At 38.3% G+C, this 21719-nt stretch overlaps 1 protein-coding gene across 1 annotated transcript in view; it reads left to right on the forward strand.

The window, feature by feature from the left end:
• Positions 1–21719, forward strand: part of CNTNAP5 (contactin associated protein family member 5) — a 479983-nt gene that overhangs the window by 237443 nt on the left and 220821 nt on the right. The window contains exons 6-7 of the mRNA XM_042445209.1: positions 1242–1426; positions 9655–9798. Of these exons, the coding sequence (XP_042301143.1) occupies positions 1242–1426; positions 9655–9798 (329 nt within the window). The remainder of the gene's footprint in view (positions 1–1241; positions 1427–9654; positions 9799–21719) is intronic.

A 21719-nucleotide genomic window follows, 5' to 3' on the forward strand; every position in this document is an offset into this window, starting at 1 on the left:
CTAACACTCAAACCACTACACCATGCTAGATCAATCTGAATTAGCCTTCAAACCTCTAAAAGTATCTAAAAGGGGTACAGTACTTTCCTATACCACTTACACTGGTAATGCAATGGTACCTTTTAGCAGAGGACAAGAAGGCCCAACTCCATCTAATTACCCATCCTGTTTACCCTGAATTATTTCACTCTTGATGTAGTGATTGATTTTACGTCATCTGGTCTGTGTCTATATAGTTTCTGTATTGTAGATGGTTGTGTTGACTTTTTTTTTTTGCAAGGTGCCTTGGCCACAGCAAGGGAAAAGGCAGGGTATAAATATTCTAAATAAATAATCTGATACAACTAAAGGATGTGAACCCAGGAATTATTTATTCTTTCACTATACGGAATGCCAAACTGGAATCCTTCGTAAATATAATTTTCATTTCAAATTTCCTCCCTGGCATTCTAAAATATTGGCATTCTTATTTGTTGTGTATTGTGCTCTGAAGTTGCCTCAATAACAATGATTCTCATTAAAATTAAAATAAAACCTGTTGTGTGTGATGGCTTGAAATGTCAAGAGTAATTAAACTGCATTACCCCTGCTTGTTAATGTAGCTGATACATTTATATGCTGCAGATATTCAGCTAATTCAGATGGTGTGCTTAAGTGTTACAGACTCAACTGCTCTTTAGATCTGGGCAACAGGCAATGTAACAATCCTCTTAATACTGTTGTGACATATTTAATAGCCTCTATACTTCAGCATCATTCAGGAACCAAAAGTCTGGACTGGATTCCAGATATTCAGTCACAACCATTAATGTGGCAGATTCAATTTGAAGTTGACAGAATATTTTTTGATTAATTCTGCTTCCTTTTCCCCCCCAGAAGTTCATTGGAAGTAAAGCACATACTCCAGAACTGTTAACTGGAAGCAGAAGTAATGAATTAAGGGGGAAACTGGCATGATGGGGTTGTATATTCCATCCTTGTTCTTATCCATTTGACTCTTGTCCTGCTAATAGGTATATTGAAAACAATAAAATTATTTTGGGCTTCCCCATAAGGATCCTTGGACACCTTTAAGAATGGCTTTAAAATATGTGGAGCTGGAAGAGTTTCATCCAGTGTGTGGAGTCAATGTTGATGGGTCTTATGTGAGAAGGGGCCTCAGAAAGCATATGAATGGTGTTGCATTAAATAAATGAGTAACAAAAATATTTGTGGTTCATGTTTTTTCCCTGCCTCTGCAGGAGATGCCAAGCTACGCTTCAGCAATGGTCACACCACAGTCACTTTGGGCAGCCTCCTGGATGATCAGCATTGGCACTCAGTTCTCATTGAGAGATTCAATAAGCAAGTTAATTTCACAGTGGACATGCACATGCAGCATTTCCGGACGAAGGGAGATTCGGATGATTTGAACATTGATTATGAGGTGTGTCAGGCTTTTTGTCTAAGAAATGCAGTCATAGAAACTCTGGAGAATTATTTCAGAGATTTGGCCATTATGTCCCCCTTGATTTTATATATAATAGCAAGAATGCCACCCAATGTGTCCCTGCACATTTCCATTAATGAAATTATTATTTTCCTTGCTGCATTAAATTTTTTTTAAAAAATGTGGTCAGTTACAAATTCATAATCTGGGCAACAGCAAATAGGACCTTTTTGGCATACAAGCATAATGAACCATGGACGTTAAAAGTACTGCTGAATGTAACATCTATGCTATAGTATTAATAGACAACAAGAATGCAAAATTAGCTATGTTACACATTATAGGTGATGTAAAGAGAAAGTTATAGCAAAAGTACCCATATTACATGTGACTGTGAGCTTCACTAATCTAATATCCTATTTTAGCTTGATTGCATAGAACAAAGGCAAAGAACTGTCATTCCCCAGATGCTTTGGACTACAAATCCCCAAATCTCTCACCATTAATTATGAGACATCACCTGAGCATGGATTCACAGACCATTTATACTTTTTTCCCCTAAAAACACATCAACTCTAGCTTGTTAAACTCTATCTTTGTTTATACAAAACCTGTACATAAAGATTGTGAGACTGGGTTTCACAATCTGCTATTGTTGATGGGCAAGGATGCAGTTGTGTTTGAATGAACACTATTGCCTGAGGTTTGGAAAATTCTCCCTTTTTGGACTAGACACCAAGAATTCCACAGCCAGCATGACCATTGGGAATTCCAGGAAACTGAAAAAATAACTTGTCTGAGCTCTGGTAGTTACAGAGCTGCATATGTTTGAGAACCCTTCCTTGTCAAGAGTTCCTGATCACGTAAAGCCTTCAAAGATATGGCTGTATAACTCTGTCGAATCAGGATTTAGGGAGATCTTGTAGCACCTTTGAGACTAACTGAAATGAAGAAGTTGGCAGCATGAGGTTTCGTAGACTTCAGTCTGCTTCCTCAGATGCACACACACACACACACACACACACGCACGCACACCCCAAAGTAGACTGAAGTCTACCAAAGCTCATGCTGTCGACTTCTTCGTTTCAGTTAGTATCAAAGATACTACAAGATCTCTCTACATGTAAAGCCTTGTCATTTGAACATAGCTACATTTCTAATGGAATCCTTTTAATTTAATTCTGTTTTAATAGTTTAAAGTTATTTTAATTTTCACTTCTTATATTGTATTGATTGAACATGTTGAGTCTCCCTTATCCATAATTCCAAAATCCAATACCCTAAACAATTTCATAGGTGACTGAGATACATACACCTTTGCTTTCAGATGGCTCAGTGCACACAAACTTTGTTTTATGCACAAAAATATTTAAAATATTGTATAAAATTACATTCAGGCTATATGTATATTGTGTATATGAAACATAAATGAATTTTATATTTCCACTTGGGTTCCATCTGCAAGGCAGCATCTGCAGTGGAGAAATAATCCAGTTTGACACTACTTTAACCACCATGGCTTCATACTATGGAATTCTGGGAACTGTGTATAGAATCATAGAATCATAGTGTAACAGAAATTTCAGGAAACTTAGATTTCTAGGATTGGCAGATCAATAGGATCGGCAAGAGGACCTAGTAATTGAAAATCCATAAGTTTATTTCCATTTGTCGACAAAGGAAAACATTGAACTCAGTGGAATTCAAGTTCCAAAAGCTGAGCACCCCGAACAAGACAAAATGGCTCTTTTTATATTATTCAAGACAAAGAGGCTTCTTCAATACACCTGATTGGCTAATTACAATTTAAACATACAGAATTCTTACAATCAGAACAGAAATACATGCATACATTAAAACTGCATCATCACTATTTACCCCTCCTGTAGGAATTCAGTGGCTTTCCCTTCTAACCTTGCTTCTGAATGTCTTTATCTCAGTAGTTTATGTTATGTCTTTCTACTGGTGCCAGCTTCCATTCAGGTCAAGATGCACTCACTATTCCTTTCCTCTAGTAACTCCAAGCCTTTATTAATAAATAATAATAATAATAATAATAATAATAATAATATTTTTATTTTTATCCCGCCCTTCCAGGGATCAGGGCGGCTAACAACAGGATTAAAATACATGCAATACAGAAAAAGTTAAAAAACCATAAAACACAATAACAGATAAAAAGCCCCTATAGCCCAACCTCATGGCCACGGAAGAGGAGGGAGGCCCACAGGATATTTATTCGGGGAATGCCTGCTGGAATAGGAAGGTTTTGAGATCCTTCCTAAATTGGGCCAGGGTGGAAGATGAGCGGAGCTCAGTGGGCAGCTTATTCCAAAGGGCTGGGGCAGCTGTGGAAAAAGTCCTCCTCGAGGTGGAGGCTAATCTGGCCCCAGGCACCTTCAGTAGTTGCTGCCCAGACGATCTGAGAGCCATTTCTCTGGCTGACAAAGGTGACTCCATCTTTCTATAGTTTTTATATTTCAAAAAGGAATTTCCACCACAATAGAATCATAGAGTTGGAAGAGACCACTAGGGCCATCCAGTCCAACCCCCTGCCATGCAGGAAATCCAAATCAAAGCATCCCTGACAGATGGCTATCCAGCCTCTGTTTAAAGACCTCCAAGGAAGGAGACTCTATCACCCTCCGAGGGAGTGCATTCCATTGTCGAACAGCCCTTACTGTCAGGAAGTTCCTCCTAATGTTCAGGTGGAATCTCTTTTCCTATAATTACAGCACTTTAGAAATAAAGTTTAATAATAATAATAATAAGTAGTTTGTGAGATGTTTAATTCTGGTTTCACAACAAACTACATATCCCAGAATTCCATAGCATTGAACCATGGCAGTTAAGGTGATGTATTATTTCTGCAGTGCAGATACACCCCTGGATATCTCATTATGTATGTATATACAAATATAGTTATTGCAATAAATAAATAAATAAATAAATAAATAAATTTAAAACAAAAACTAAAAGAGCTGAAATCCAGAATAATTATGGTGCCAAATATTTTGGATAAGGGAGACTCAACCAGTATTTTTATTATTATTATTTTATTGTAAACCACTTTGAGTCTCAAATTTGGAAGAAAAGTGGTATGGTGATGATAATGAGGAGGAGGCGGAGGATACATTTTCTATCAACATAGAGTGGTTGTGAGCTGTATATGACCTGGTTTTCTACACATACAGGTTTTATATACCTGAATGGAAGTTCTGGAGTGGTAAAAATTAGGAACAATTAAGCTCATTTCATACACACACACCTGCTCCTCACATAATAAGTGAACACACAAGGGAGCAACCATCATGCCAGCTGCAGTGATAGATGACTCCAATTGAATGCATGAGACTGCATGGCTAGAGAGTCATGGAAGTATCATTGGCATGGCTGGTGGTGACATCTTACTGCTGCTTCATGAATTTGCATCAAGCAGTGTTGTGAACAAAACATTCTGGTTATTAATATAACTGCCATACACTGAAGCAGGTGCAGTGTTTAGTGTGATGTCTATTTTTGCCATTTAAATATGGCTCAAAGTCAGCACCAGCATTTCTAATCTTGTGTGCGATTAACCTGAGTGTTATGGGAAGCTGGAATAATTGATTCTTTCCTTTGGTATTAAGTGGGTGCTTCATTTTGAGAAGAATGGGTCCTTCTAAATTATTGTTTTATTGGCTTAGATTTCTCCACCCACCCCCCCCCACCCCCATTGCCTTAGCCATGCCAGCAAAAGAGAAACATAAGAACAGTTTATGTTTGCCTTGATAGTTGCTTTTGGGGAAAGGGTTTAATTTGAGCATGCTTTCAACCTCTTTTGTGTCTCTAACAAAATAACAATTTCGGACTTATCTATGAAGTGTTATAAAACAACATAGCATCCTACAGTATAGTATTAGCATAGGTATAAAAATTATATTTTCTGGCATGAATGCAGAACTTCTCCCCTGATAAAAGAGATACATAAAAAATGTCCAAAAAGCCAGTCACAAAGTATGTCACATATAAATAGGAGAGAGGAGGTAGAAGTATGATGTCTAAGCACTCACAGGGCACAGCTAAAAGCTGCAGGATACAACCAAGCTTACTACAGCTAAGCAGGTATGAGGCAGCCAGATATTTACAGTGGAAGAAACTAAAGGATATTTATAGAGAAAACTTCTCACACTCATAGCACATTTCATTCCTTAAATCGTTGCTTGACTACAGTAACTATTTTTTGCTCCCCTCCCCTAAACTGACTTAAGTTTTGTGCATTTCCCCTTTATTGTTTCTCTTGTTGTGCATAGCCCTGGCTATTTTATCTCTCAGGCTTTCAATTCTATGTGGCTACAGGAGTATACTGTATAAAACAAGAATAGAAAGTATGTTCTTAACTCCTAGTAGTAAATATGCTGTTATGCATGTGACTTGGATGATCATTTATTATTTCTGTGGAGTAAAATTGGAGGCTAAAAGGATATGTGTACAGAACTGCAGAAGATACATACTTGCCGGGATCTAGAAAGAACAGCTAGGTTGAGCCAAATATTTATCCAAAAATGTGATGATAGAATAGATTTGGAAAGACAGTCCTATGCATGTCTACTCAGAAGGAAGTCCCATTGACCAGTGGCTCTTGCTTTCCTATATGCATGCATAAGATTGCAACCTATCATAATACCAGCTGTGAGAATCACTTAATCTTCCAGATGCTATTGAGTTGCAGCTCCCAGCATCCCTCACTGTTCTTAGCTATATTGGAGGGCTGCATGATTCCCATCCTTGTCTTACAGCCTTAATGCCTAGCTAATACATAGCATAAATTCAAATTGAGTATAAATTCAAAGGGTAAAATGCCCTAAAATGCTGTATATTTGCTTTACATGTCAGGGATTCCACAGTGTTAGAGAGAGCATACTGCACAAAAAGGTCTGCTGGCCAGATGGTGTAGTAGCACTTTACTGATATCACCAATTGATTATTTGTCATTCCATATAAAATGGCATAGAACAGTATTTCATTTTTTTAAAAATAAAACATTTATTATTAACATTAAAAATGCAAAAATGAGTAGAGAATGTTTAGTTTTTGTCTGAACTAGAAATCAATATTATTTCTTTTAAATGTCATGTTAGATTTATCTGTCTGCAACTACAACATATCATTGTTTACGTGCTTATAACAAACCTGTTGAATCAGGTAATAACAGAAGACTCAGGTGGGTGGTTGAGATGAGATCTGGTTTTGTCTTCTGAGGTCCAGAACACACTGCAGAAATAATCCAGTTTGAGAGCACTTTAACTGTCATGGCTCAGTGCTAGCGAATTCTTGGAAGAGTAGTTTTATGTGAATTTAGCCTTCTCTGTCAGAGAGCTCTGGTGCCACAATAAACTACAATTCCCAGGATTCCCTAGCACTGAGCTAGGACAGTTAAAGCAGTCTCAAACTGGATTGTTTCTACTCTGTGTTTTGGATCTCAGTCTTCTAGTCACTGTTACTGTACTGGTGCATCAGCAGTAACAACAAGTATATAGGAAATCCAATAACATCAAAGATCCACCAGACAGTGATACCTCTATCGGACCGACCAAAATGCACAATTTACATGTTGCTAGCTTTTAAAGTAGTTCCACTGGTGGCTTCATCAGGCAAGGTGTTTAAAACCATACAGGAGGGGGGGGGGGGGAAATGAAGATGGTAGTCATAGGCCTGCATTTTGCTGTTTTGCTTCTTAGTTCAAATGGTATGGAGAGGTATCTCTTGCAGGCTGGCAACGTCTCCTTCTGGTCACATGGCTACTGGGATATTCTCAAAGTTCGGGAAATGTAACATCCATTTGCAAGACAAACAGATACTTCCTTTGCAATCCAGTATGTCTCCATCCTTTGTAATGGCACAAGCTACCCCTGAATGTTAACAAGTATATAGGATTTTGTTGTTTTTCTCAATTGTTTTTGAGCTCTAAGTAAAGGTTTCAAAAGCCCTTAATAAAATTCCTCCCCATTATCTCCTGATGTACCATAGCATTTTTGAGTGCCAATCCAATGCCTAGTTAATCAATTTGTGAATTAACATATTATGCCAAACTACATTGCTCAAGTGATCTTTAGGCTGATATGCTCCCTCTTCTGAAATTTTCTGCCTGAATTCCCATTTCTGAGAAACCATAAGCCATATTCAGGTGTTCAGAAGAGTGTTGAATCTGCAGTCAAGGAAGTAAACTAGCTAGCCAAGTCTCTTCAATTACTGCTTTGACTGCTGGAAAAGGGAATGATCTGAAGAGGAGATCCTCTTCTCTAAGTGGAGAGTTGCCACATGAATCAAAATCTGACATACATGGTGATTTGTTGTTGTTGCTGTTGTTTGTTTTGTGCCTTCAATTATGACTTATAGTGATCCTATTCTAAGGTCTCCTTGGCAAGATTTATTTAGGGGTTGTCAACATGAGCCAAAAGGCCTGGGTCCCCCCCCCCCCCCCCAGCCTTGCATCTTCTAAATTAGATGACACAGGAGAACACCTCTGGGGCAGGATTGGGTCTCATTCTGCCTGTCCTGCCTGTATATACAGTTTTCCAGTTCAGGTTTCATGAAATACTGTGGCTTAACCATTGTCAAACTGTTGTTTGCCATGAATCACAGGTTCTTGGAGGGAAGGTGTAGATAGAACATAAGAGCAGAAAGAGTTCATAAAGAAGTATGAAGATCAGTCGCATACGAGCAAATTGTAATTAGGCATTGCCTGTGAATTTGGCCATACATAAGCCCATTGATTCAATGGTATTTGAGTATGTATAACCTTATATCGGGTAGTGAATTGAATTTATTCTCACCTATTAATGCTTGAATTCCAGTACATACTGGTCTGATTCATAGCTACTGGAATGAGGTGCAGGTTGGAATTAACTAACTGTGAGATTTCATGCTTCCTTGGTATGCCACACAATTCTTTATTCAGTGAACTGATCAAAATACTACAGCCCTGTGAAACTAGTCAAGCAGCAAAAGGGAGGCTGGGGAGGGCGGTGTAGGATTGGGGAGGGAGGGAGGGAAAGAGAGAGAGAGAGAGATACTGCTCAGGATAGCTGAGTTTCGTTGTTCGGGGAGGGGGGACTAGAACCTGGTCCATCCCCTCTTGGCTCACACTAATTTTTCCATATATTCATGTTACATAGAGACCACCACCACCTCCTCCTCCTGTTCTTATTATTATCCTTATTCTGTAATTTAAATCCATTAAATTCTTAATGTCTCCATCACTTCCTCTTATGAATACGTTTTATACTTAATGTTCCTCTCCACTGGTCTTGAAGTGACTTCACTTTAGTCTTCTTAATGTCTCCATCACTTCACCTGAACACTAGTATTGTCTAATGAAAGTTTATCTTACTACACTTAAGGGATTGAAGACTAAGCCAAGAAAGAAAAACAATTACTTTGTTAATTAAAAATATTACTGATCCCTAAGGAAACTGGGTTCCCCCCCCCAACAATGCAGCAGTATAATTGATATTGATCACCCTGTTTTCCCCCCCAATAATTCCACAATGAAATCCCAGAGCTGGTGACTTTAAAAAAAGAAAAGATAAAGGCAGAAGTAACAAATTGTTGAAGAAGAGGAGTAACGAGTCCTGGGGGGGGGGGGGAACCTGCTCTTTAAAATTAATTCTTCCTCTTTAAAACAAGTTGTATTTATGTCCCGAAACTACATATGCATATACATCTCTAGTATACAGCACATTGGCCCCATGCAGACAGGCCAAAATAAAGCAACTTCGGGTCACTTTGGAGGTATGGTATTTAAATGATGCATGCGTACTAAGAGTCTGGAAGCCGCGCCAAGGCCACGATCTAGTCCTAAGGACTAGAGCACAGCTTTGGCACACCATAGATACTTTAAATAAGGTTTGGTGGTCTTCATTCCTATACACATAGAGAAACACACAGAGAGAGCTGACCTTATCAGTGGGGGATTCTGGGAATTGTCCAAAATAGGTGGCAGTACAAATTCTTCCTCTATTTTATTTAGTCATCCAGTTTAAACATAAAATTTCAATGTTGCGATGGGCTGCATCAGAATAAGAAGACGTCATTATTCTATTTACTTTACAGGTTGTCTGTTTTCATGCCCCCAGACAAGAATGTTTGTTTAGTTTCATTTCCCCTTAATGTTATAGCATTAAAAGAGTATCAGAGATTTGTTTATTTTGTTTAAAGTGTTCCATTTTTTTCTTCTCCCAAAGCTCAGTTTTGGAGGAATCCCAGTCCCTGGAAAACCAGGAACTTTTCTGAAGAAAAATTTCCATGGCTGTATTGAGAATCTTTATTACAATGGAGTCAATATCATTGACCTGGCAAAAAGACGGAAGCCACAAATCTACACTGTGGTAAGAATGCAATACATATTTGGTCTTTTCTTGACATTGTTGCTGCTGGCTGGTAGTGCTCACTCTGCCAAACAAAATGCCCTTCAACTAGAGAAGGTAGGTACATAATTTGCTGCTTCAAAGGAGGTACTTCAAGACTGCTGCAAAGCAAAGAGCCATTCAGAAATATAGGTGTACACATGATGACACAAGGCCTCTTGCTTGACTTGAGAGAATAAGGAAGCTACTCAAGAGAGCTGAAACAGAAGGGGAAGATATATAGAAGTTTTTAGTGCTGTTTTCGGGCTATGTGGCCATGTTCTAGAAGAGTTTCTTCCTGACATTTCTCCAGCATTTGTGGCTGGCATCTTCAGAGAAGCTTTGTCTTAATTTTGTTTACTTGAATGTTTTTTTATGTTTTCCTACATAAGGAAGACCATATTTTGAAGCACAATTTGATGATAATTATTCTGATTCCAGTCAGATATATTGGTTCCATCAGTTACGTTTTTCATTTTTCAAAATTTCTCACAGGTAGTGAATAAAATTACAGTCTAAATTTTCTGAAACCCTCATTGGCACTTTCTTTCATAGTTAATTTCCCAGTATGACTAAGCCAGGCAGAGAGGGATGGAAGGAGGTGAAATTCATTTGGTTCACATTTTGATAGCTAAACTTCCCAAACTAACGTATGAACAAGAACACAATTTTCCTTCCATTTTTGAACTTCTCCCAATTCTGTGACATATTTCTCCAATTTTTTAACAAAAAGAAAAACATGCACTCCTCTGTCTATAAGGGAATATTACATAAAATGCCACATGTACACGGAAATACTTTTAGAAATTTGTATAGTTAGGGAAATTGCATACAACTATGTGTATGAATGTTCATACATAAAGAAATCCATTTGTATTTTGTTCATTTTTTAAAAAATGCAAATTGATATGAATGCTAGATGGAAAAGTATTGTGCTTGATATCATGGGAACATCACAGAAATATTAAAAAGAGATTTATTCAATCCTAGTGTCATGGGCATTACTGTTTTTGTTGGATCAACATAGATAGAGGCTGTGATATTTGTAGTCTTGGGTGTTTTTAATCATCTGAACATTGGATATATTGTACAGTAAGTTAAAGCCATGGGCAGCAAAGTTTCAGGTTGTGGGTACTGCTATTTATATTTCATTCATTCATTCATTCATTGCGTCTTCACCTTTTTCTTAACCAAAAATTCTCCTAGAGCAGATTGGAAACATCAGCAATAAATTAGTACTTTTCTTCAGGCCTATAAACTAAAATACATGGCATCAAAGGAAAGTGGGCTGGGAAGGTGTAAGCAAAACAGCAAATTCAGGCACTAGGTCTTAGTTGTGAACTTACAGATGTTCAATCTAATGGAAAAGGAAGAAACATGGTCCCTGAATCTTCACTTTGTTGCCTGGTGGATCAACCCAGGTTGATTCCCCTTTTGCTGTGAGGTTGTTTGCGGGAAGTTCTACCAGGTGCATTTGTTTCTTTGGTTGACGGATGAAGCAATTTCAGCTAATTTTTTTTTCAAGGTACTGTATATGCTCATCTGTAAGTCAAGAAGTTTATGCCCAAAACTTGACCTCCAAATCCTGGGTCAATTTATATATGGGTCAATATTGTAATGTCAATGACGGCAGCTGATTCAGTGACACACACATACACCTTCCTCCCCAGTTTCTCTCCATTGCTGGGAATGGGCTGGAAGCAGAGAGAGTGCAGGGTGATTTTTATTTCTATGGGAGCAACAGATGATACAGTCACAAACACACATACACCTTCCTCCTCACTTTTCCTAGTCCAACATGTATGCATACACACATACACACACTTTCTCTCTCTCCCTGCCTTAGCTCCTTTTACATTTGGCTCTCCCCCAACTGACTTTTCACCCCACATCCTCTTTCATCTCTGTGAGAAGACAAGTTGGCTGCTGTAGACAACTGTGGATGGGCCAGCAGTAAAGAGCTTCCATTCTGGGAAGAGTCTACTGTGAAAGTAAATTTCTTGGTGGGATTGAAAGGGCAGAGGGTGCCTGTGACTGTTTAACCCCACTCCAAGGGGAAAAAATGGCTGCAACCAGGGCTCTTTGGTGCTTCCTCGCTGCAGCAGAGAAGCAGCCTCTGTCCACTGCCAGGGAAATGCTGAAGATCCACCATGGAACTGAGGAGCCTCAAAGTTTTACCCTAGACTTATCCATGGGTCACACCAAAATCCATAACTTTGGCCCCAAAACTTGCCCTCAACTTATATATGAAATTGATTTATAATCGATTATATATGGTATATGTTGTCCATTTTCAGTGCAGGAGAACTCAAATGAGAGTTAATGGGAGTGGTAAAAATCTAATGAAGCAGTTAATCCCATCTTTAAATTGACTGTTCTTTTGCCTCAGCAATAGTATGAGGTTTCAGGGCTGGCAAACTTCTGCTGCTCAGGTGATCATAGATTCCTCTTTTATTTCACCTTTGCATAGATTTTTGATTATGCACTACTGTTGTAGCATATATTAATTATAGGACTGTGCATTTTATTTTTCTACCATCTCTATGGTGAAAACCAGAACAAAACAAAACAAAACAAAAAAGACTTAGACCCAAAACAGATGGGCCAAAAGCATCATGCCGGTGCCAAAATTAGGGTTCCAGAGTGTGTGGCAACTGCACACTCTGGAACCCTAATATGTATGAACAGTGGCATCTTTACATGCCATCGTCCATATGTGGCGCGTGTGTATGACACAAGCATGGTGCTGCACCCGCACCGCCAGGTGCCATGCTTGCATCTTGGACGTGTTACAGTGCATGAATGGCATATTGGTGGTGGTGCCCGGCGCGCCAAAAAGGACCCATTTTTCCTGTGTTCTTTTTGGTCCATAGGGACGCCGCACAGTTTGGCTGCTGCAGCATCACTTCGGAGGGAAATTGGGCACCACCAGTCCGTCCCTTTGGGGCGGTCTGGATTGCCCCTTCCTTGTTTAAACTACAACTCCCCAAATGTCATGCTGGTGGTAGGATGCTGGAAATTTTAGTCCAGAACAATTTCCAAGCTGTAGTAAGAGCACTTATGTAGCAATACCTCTATTACTAAAATAATAATGATGATGTGAAGGGCAAATGAAGCATTGATTACATCCCCCACAGACTGTTTTGGAAAGGCTGGAATGTCCTTCAGTATCCCAAGACCAACTATAGAGACTCTTTGCAACAGTGCCCTTATAATTATTTTGTTCATTAATGAGTCTCTTCACTTCTATGTGGGTGTAGACTCTTATTTGAAAGTGCACTCTTTTTCCATCTATAGTCTATTCATTGCAGAATGCCATTTAATTAACTTTGAGGAAACATCCACTTCAATATGCCAGCTCTTGTAGGAGAGGTCTGTGTACTGCACCTGGAGATATCTTTTAAGTAGTGCCCTAACCCACCTGGAATGGAAGGCTATTCTCTCGAAAGTCTGTGGACATTTCAGATGGCCTAATCTCTTCGTCTGTGCAAATTATTTTGTGAAGAAAGAAAGCATAATGGGAAAAGAAATGGGGATTTCTCAGACTGAAGCAAACCAAGTACATTGAATTTACTGCTTTCAACTCATCACTCTCTATCTTCTCAATTCCTTTCTAATTTGCCATTCACCGAAGAGACCTGTAAATTTGTGTCCAAACTTTCCTCCACTTTTATTCATCTTTCCCCACTTCTTTTTATTTTTCTTGGCCTATATCCCCTGAGGCTCCTTATCTAGCTGCCCCATTAAGTAGGCACCTATCAGCACTGGAAAGTCACTGATATACCACTATCCTAGCACATCAGGAAATGATGGATGGCATTATGACAGGCTAGAGAAACAATTGTACAGTGGCCCATGAAATGTTGCTGTCATAATCCATTTATTAACATTACAAGTGCCACAGCAGACTTACCCAGGCCATTTTGCACATTGCTTGACCAAAAACTTTCTGATTTATTGCTTCATTTTAAAGTGTGTAATTGTATTAATGTCAAGAAAGTGAAGTCCACCTAAAGCACAAGTGGGCAAAGTGGGGCCCTTGAGCTGCCTTCAACACCTCCAGAATCCTCAGACCAAACCATTTCTATCCAAAAAATGAGAGGTGAATTGTTTCTCCCAGAAGCATCTAATGTAATATAACTTTTAAATGAGATGCAAGGCCTTTGTTTACTCTTTAAAATAAAAATACTGATTTTTTTAGAACAAAAAAATCTGAAGTTTTTTCTTTCTTTTATGTTTTGGTAGTCCTTGTGTCTTCTGGATAGTCCCAGAACATAAGAGTGGCTCCCTAACCTGCTACAGTTGCTACTTCTTGTTTTAGCTTACAGTTGTAAACTGCTTAGACATTGTTAGTTCAGTATGAAGCGGTATATAAATGAAGCTGTTTGTTTTATAAAGTCAAGATTGTGTAGCCCTTTTTATGTGCTCTTTGAGTAGGGAGATGGGTATAGTGCAACTTCATCCTTTGACTGTAAAGATTAAAAAAACATAGTAGTGGTTTCATTTAGCTGAATAAGATCTCAGAGTTCCCTGAGGATGGGAAACCTGATGAGACACAACTTCCAGTGTCATGGAGTTATGCAGTCACATTTCCTTGAATTGTATCTCCTTTTCAGATCTTTCTCAGGAACATGAGGAATGCGTGAATGGAGTAGTCAGGATTGGAGCACATGTCCTGATCTCCCTCTGTTCATATAGAAAAAAGAATATTGGAATAGGGATTATCTACCTAGGATCAAACATTGACCCGAATGGAGACTACAGACAAGAAATAAGAAGACTAGGAATGCAAAGGGCAGCTATGAAAGTGCTGGAAAAGATACTGAAGAACAAAGACATACAACTGAGCCCTAAAGTCAGAATCGTTCAGGCCATTGTATTCCCAATTACCATGTATGGATATAAGAGCTGGACAATGAAGGAAGTAGACAAAAAAAATGTACTCATTTGAAACGTGGTGCTGGAGAAGAGTACTTAGGATACAGTGGACAGTAAAGAAGACAAACAAATGGATTCTTGTACAGATCAGACCAGAGCTCTCTTTGGAAGCTAAGCCAATCAAGTTGAGATTATCATACTTTAGCCACATAATGAGAAGGCACAGATAGAAAGCTGATTCAGAGCTGACTCAAGGGCAGCTAACAACAACAAAAAAGTGCAGATAGTGAAGTTCACTCCAGCACAAGAAGAAGATAACTAGAACATAAGAAAGCAAGTGACATTTTCCTTGCAAGAATTGTAAGGGAAATGTACTAAAATGGTTTTTAATTGCACAGTCTGCTGTGTTATCAGCTGAATGGACCGGCAGAAACCAGCAGATGCTGAAATATCTCACCTGTCTGGGCTTCAGGGCCTGGAAATGCTGATTATGTAAATTACAACTCCCTAGAGAAGCCACAGAGAAGTTCAGTGTGGAAGCACACCTCGTTTTATCATGCTGCTTTGGAGAAATGCTTAATGAGTGCTGGATGAGTCCAGGTGCAGTGATTGTGGGGTTACCATTTTAAATTTAGGAGTACTATGGAAAATTTGCAAGTTGGACTGTGAAGTGCCCAGGGAATACAAGAACCGAAGAGCCTCCTATTTCTCTCTGACTAAACCTACCCCATTAAAAACACACACATACACATACACCCACCCCTGAACATTAAATCATAAAAAATAGCCATATGGGCCTGGAAGGAATCCAGTCCCTTCAGCTTTCCTGTGAAAAACAAGCTTGTGCTTCCAACTGATAGTACATTTCTATTTTAGCTTTATTCAGCTATCCAACCTCTGTGAACAATAAGCACCCAAAAAGAGAGGACAAAGGCCAACTCCATGAACTCTACTGCCATCATCAGTGTTTCCTGCCCACTCTCCATGTGCTGAATGGGCTAGTTCTAAATTGGTGATTCTTTCTATTTATGTACCCTGCTTTTCATTTATTTACTCATTCATTTATTATTACGTGCTCCACAATGTATGGCTCCCATAGCAGCGTATAAATACAGTAGTTAAATTGAGAGCAAAGACATGAGCCCAAGGAAAAGGGAAGAGGGATTCATACCTTCCAACGTTTCACCGATGAAAGCTGGAACATATACAGCCAAATAACAATAGAGTGTGATTAAGATGGCAAAAATTATTAATGAGGAAGAACACACAAGCGTCTTGTACTTTGAATTCAGTTTGTTGTGACTGAAGGAAGCTAATGACAAAGGGGGAAAGTAGTAGAAGGAGGGAGAAAGTGGGATATTTTATAAGAAGCTGAAAAAGTGAGACAACAGAGGATTAATCAGGACTGTTGATGCCCAAATGGGGCAGTTGGAGGTTATGGGTAGGATGGGGAATTACGTTCAGCAGTCCCTGTTTCTTCTTCTCCTTCAGGGGCCAGAGCAGTGGAACTTGGAACTTGAAGGGAGTAATTATGTTATGGAGAATGCTTATTTTCCTAAGTGCTACATGACATCTGTCCTCTTTGATTACATTTTAATTCCTGAAAAACTTAGAACATTACTTTTCAAAAGTAATGTAACACTCACTGTTTTCAGCAGATGATGTGGTGAAGGATCTGGAAAATGGTGAAGGGTCTGGAAACCATGCCCTATGTGAAGAGACTTAGAGAGCTGGATATGTTTAGCCTGGAGAAGAGACGGTTAAGAGGCGATATGATAGCAATGCATAAATATTTGAAGGGCTGTCATATTAAGGATGGAACAAACTTGTTTTCTGCTGCTCCAGAGACTATGACAAGGAGCAATTCATGCAAACTACAGGAAAAGAGATTCCACATAAACATTAGGAGAAACTTTCTGATAGTAAGAGCTGTTCAATAGTGGAACACACTCCCTTAGAGAGTGGTGGAGTCTCCTTCTTTGGAGGTATTTAAGCAGAGCCTGGATGGCCAGCTGCCGAGGGTGTTTTATTCCATGGCCAGGGGGTTGGACTAGATGGCCCTTAAGATCTCTTCCAACTTTATGATTCTGTGATATCAAGTTATGATTACTCACAGCTTGCTACCAAAACAATATAAGTGTTAAGAATTCAGTAATGCATTGCTTTGTAATTACTCTTAAAATTAGTTGCTATAAAATGCACTTTAAAAAAATCTTCAAATATCCCTAATGACTCCTCAGCTAAATTTTAAGAATAATAAGTAACCTTTACTCATTATACCAAGAAATGCACCAATTTTCCCAGTCTCTATGTGATTTCAAATACAGGATGGCAATGTTATCATACCTCAAAGTAATGCATTACTTGTTGCTTCTAAGACATTAATTCCCAATTCTAGATTTCTCATAGAAGCAGGATAAGGTTATAAGCTCAGAAAAAGCCCTTTCTTCTTCCCAGGTATTTGACATTATGTAATGATTATTTCTAGATTATATACTATCCACCAGGAACAGAAGAGTTTTGTTTTGTTTTGGGGTTTTTTTGCAAATGAAATTCACAGAGCCTCTTCCCTGCTGTCCTTTCAGCACTATCTGAAAATCTATTTCTTTTCAGAAGGTGTTGAAAGACTGGTCACTGCTGCTTGGTCATCCTGGCTGGTGGCTTCTATGCCACTGGAGCTATGAAACTACTCTAGTTTCAGTCAGAACTTTAAGATCATTATTATCTAGTATGCCTAAAATATGTTCAGTACCATGGATGTGTCCTTTGCACATGATGAAAGCCCACTGCAGATTCATAACCCACCGGCATGGAAGTCACCAGCTTCTACTGCCATTTTCTATGCTGTTACTATAAATACTTTATACAAACAAACAAACAAACAATGATATTTTTCTATATTTTTATAGGCATGTACCCTCCCTATTGTTGTATCATTTGATTGTTGGTCTTTCGGATGATTTTGATTGTAGACCATTGTGGTTTTCAAATGAACAACATTATTTCTTGAAACAATATGGAACTGCTGCCCTTGTATTTGCAGCAGGCTTGCCTGCTATATACAAGTGTTCTGATATATGTTTTCCTACCACCACAAGATTCTTCAGACATAAATTTGGTCTAATTTAAAAGAAACAGCATTGAGGAAAGTTGAAAGAATGTTTATCTGCATGGCTGGCATGAATTTTTAAGAGCTGATGGTGACTTGAGTAGCAAAATGAGAGGCAATTTCCATTTTTTTTTCTTCGTGAGCAGGTGTGCGTTCTCTCATGTGAGCTTGAGGCTTTGACATCAGATGGCTGTGCAGAGTGTGGGAGTGACAGTTCAGAATAGCTGGGGTCATAGTAGCAGCAAAATGGGCTATCTTGGGAAATAAACCAAAAAAAAGGTATCATCAAAAGAATAGAGAAAAATTGGCAATGACAGGTGAATGTAAGCTAATAATGCATTCCTCTTTTTTTGTGAATTCTAAACACATTACCTCAATAAAGTGCTTCCAGCTTCTTTCAGCCTTGCTTAGATGTTAATCTCATTATTAAGGAACTATTGAGTACCTTTGATCTCCATATCCTTATTATTATCAAAGGCAATCAAATGTACAGTAGCTTTTGTTTGGGAGAGGGGAAAGAGGCCAGAAGTATGAAGACAAACCTTTAAAAACATTTTTGAAAAACATTTTCTGAATTAATTAGGGAGCAGACACACCTAAACAAGAACTTGCTACAGTATACTTTTCTGAGCAGAAAATGGAAGATGGGTTTATTTGTGAATTTTCACTAGGATAGTTAAGACATGTAGTATACTCAGGGGATCTGAAAATCTCTCTCTCTCTCTCTTATTTTTATTGGGAATATTCTCCCAAATTTTGAAGCCCTGATTTACAGGTGACATACCTTTTCATAGGACTTTAGATGAAGAACTTGCAAACCATACAATGATTGGATACACAAAAATAAACATATACACCCCTTCCCATTCATTGGTTGAAAAACCCTATACATTTTCAAACCCTTGTGGGTACCATCATCAATTTTCTTATCATAACTGTTTTCACTCACTGTCCCAGCATGGCATTCTGGCATTCCTTATTTTGGGTAAATGCAGACATTTAGGCATCACTTAGGAGAGATAAAGAGGCGCGGAATATCATGAAGAGATCTCTTTGACATGTTCTGTTATCTATAACACAAGCAGTCCTTTCCTCTAGTTCATCCTTTCTATCTTTAGGCATTCTAGCTATAAAACATATTTGCTATTTTTCTATTTAATCTAATTTTGTTAATTTTGTCCTCCTCAAAGAGAAGTAGCAGCCCCACTCTGTTCTGCTTTGGTCAGACCTCATCTGGTATATTGTGTCCAGTGCTGGGCACCACAGTGCAAAAAGGATAACAAGCTAGAATGTGTCCAAAGAAGGGAGACCAGGATAATCAAAGATCTGGAAACCAAACCTTATGAGGAAGGAATCAGGGAGTTGGATATTTTTAGCCTGGAGAAAAGAAGACTTTGAGGTGACATGATAGCCATATTCCAATATCTAAAGGGATATCCTATAGAAAATGGAGCAAACGTGTTTTCTGCTCCTTCAGATACTAGAACACAAACTAGTGAAGAAATTCTTTACCATAAGAGCTGTTCAACTGTGGGCTATGTTGTCTCAAGGTGTGGTGGACTCTCCTTCTTTAGAGGGCATTAAACAGCAATTGGATGTTCATCTTTCAGAAGTAGTGTATATTCCTTTGTGTGTGTTTTAACCAAGATGTAGTTTATTTATTTATTTATTTTTTACAACTAATGTTAGAGTTGTACCTGTTTTTTAATTGCTTGTAATCCACCTTAGATCCTGTACAAGGAAAAATGCAGGGTATAATTTAGATAAATTAGACAAACAGATAATAGATAGATAGATAGATAGACAGACAGACAGTTCATGTTGTTTTTTAGCCTGTATGGCCTGTATTGGCTTTCCACCACTTGGTGCCTTCAAATGTTTTGAACTGAATTCCTGGCCCTGCTGACTTGAGCTGATGACAATCAGTACCCAAAACAATTGCTGAAAGTTATTCTAGAATAAGCATTGATTACAAATGTGTGGTAAGCGTGTAGAACCAAGGGGTACAAACGTTCTCCATAATACTCAGAGTTTAGAATTGTTTAGTTACCTCTTTTGCTTGTCACTAGCTGGTTTTATGGATTTTGTGGAAATTCTTTCTCTTGAATAAATGAGCTGTTGATCTCTCTTAATTCCTGGCATTCTGTAAAATATTTCTGTTCAAGTGGCTACTTTTGAGTGCATAATGAAACAAGCCCTTTTAGATTAGAAGAATTGGGTTTGATTAGCTTCATAGTTCAACAAAGATGGATATATGCTTTCTGAAAGGGCTCTGTCAATAACAAACACAGTGGCTACTTCATTAGTTCCACAGTTACACCATTTTTTATTTCATTGTTTTTAATGCCTTTAAACTGATGGGTAGCCATACTAATTGGTGTATGATAATCAGTTGTTTTCACTTTAGGCACTTTAGCCTAGAGCAACAAAAGGGAGAAAATAGCTTCAATTCAGGCAAATTTGAAACAACACTTTGACATTCAGAGTCAGTCTTCAAAGAAAATCTGAAAGGCATAATTTTCATAATTAAAGGTGAAAAACAGAATTCTAATGCAAATACTTTCTTATTTTAAAGTGAAAACAGCTATAGTTTGATGTAAACTTGAAATATTTTGTTCTAGAGAATAAGACCTGATGAGTTCCAGAACACTGTGTCTATGATCAGGAGATCTTGAGTAAACTAACCTTTTTTTGGATTACAACCCCAATTTTTTCTCAGCAAGTACAGCTAGTTTTTTTAATACTCTGTTGATCTGGTACAAAGTGTTAAATGTGTGCTTCTGCAAATCCACCCCTTACAGCTATGTTAGCTTGTTCTCTTCAGGCAAGGTGAATTTGAAGACTAGATTCAAGTCTGCTTTGTTCAAATTCAAAAGAGGGAAATATCCAGTGATCTATATTGTGTTTTGTCTATTATTCCATTTTCTGTTTTTTTTTCCCCCAGTTCATTTCTCAGTAGAATGATAGATGATTTTTAAAATTGGCTGCTGCTGTCCTCTGCAGTTGCGCCTCGGTTACTGGACCAGGTAATGAAGTGATAATGCTCAGTTACTGTGAGCGTAAAAGCTGTAAAATCTTTTGTTGCACTCTTGGCCAGTGACCTAAAAGCTTAGAGACTCAGATAAAGAAAATTCAGTATTGCTTAGCCAAGCACATGATCTTCCAAGTCTCTCAAAGAGATGAAATTTCACTCTGTTGAGCACTTTTCTTTTTGTTATCTGATACTTTTCAGATCAGGGAAGTAGGCTTTCAGCAAAAGGCATTCCACTATGAATATCTAGGCTATTTGTGATGACCACTGAAGATGCATGGGGAAATCTGAAAGAGCTGCTCTCATGTTTCCATAGTGACACATAAATAAGTCAACCTGGGATTTTGGGGTCAATTTTGGGCATAAATTTTTAGACTTCTAGACAAGTATATACTGTAATTTGCATACTTTTTAATGTACTCTTTTATCATGTGCAACTCATGTGCATTTCATAAGCAAAATGAGGCTAATAAATGCCTGAGTCCCTGTTCTGAAATATTTTCTGAGGGAAAAAATGGTATATATACATTCAATCACTTTTCATAACTGTCCTAATATGCATGATTCTCTATCTATACTGATGCATATAAGGTCTTCTGAGAAGCTACTTAAAAAGAGAGAGAAATACTGGAGTGGTATGGGAAGGAGGTCGTGTTTTAGAAAGATTCACATTGATAACTTTTCTTACATATGGGTAGAATTTAAAGACATAGTTGTGTTAGTGTGGAAAATTAGTATGCACAGGAATCTTGTAGCACTTTTGAGACAAACTGAAAAAAAGAAGCTGGTAACATGAGCTTTCATAGATGTGAGTCTACCTCCTATACAAATAGATGAGGAGGAGGAGGAGGAGGAGGAGGAGGAGGAGGAGGAGGAGGAGGAGGA

The sequence above is a fragment of the Sceloporus undulatus genome, chromosome 1 (assembly GCF_019175285.1).
Source record: "Sceloporus undulatus isolate JIND9_A2432 ecotype Alabama chromosome 1, SceUnd_v1.1, whole genome shotgun sequence".
Classification (NCBI taxonomy): Eukaryota; Metazoa; Chordata; class Lepidosauria; order Squamata; family Phrynosomatidae; genus Sceloporus; species Sceloporus undulatus.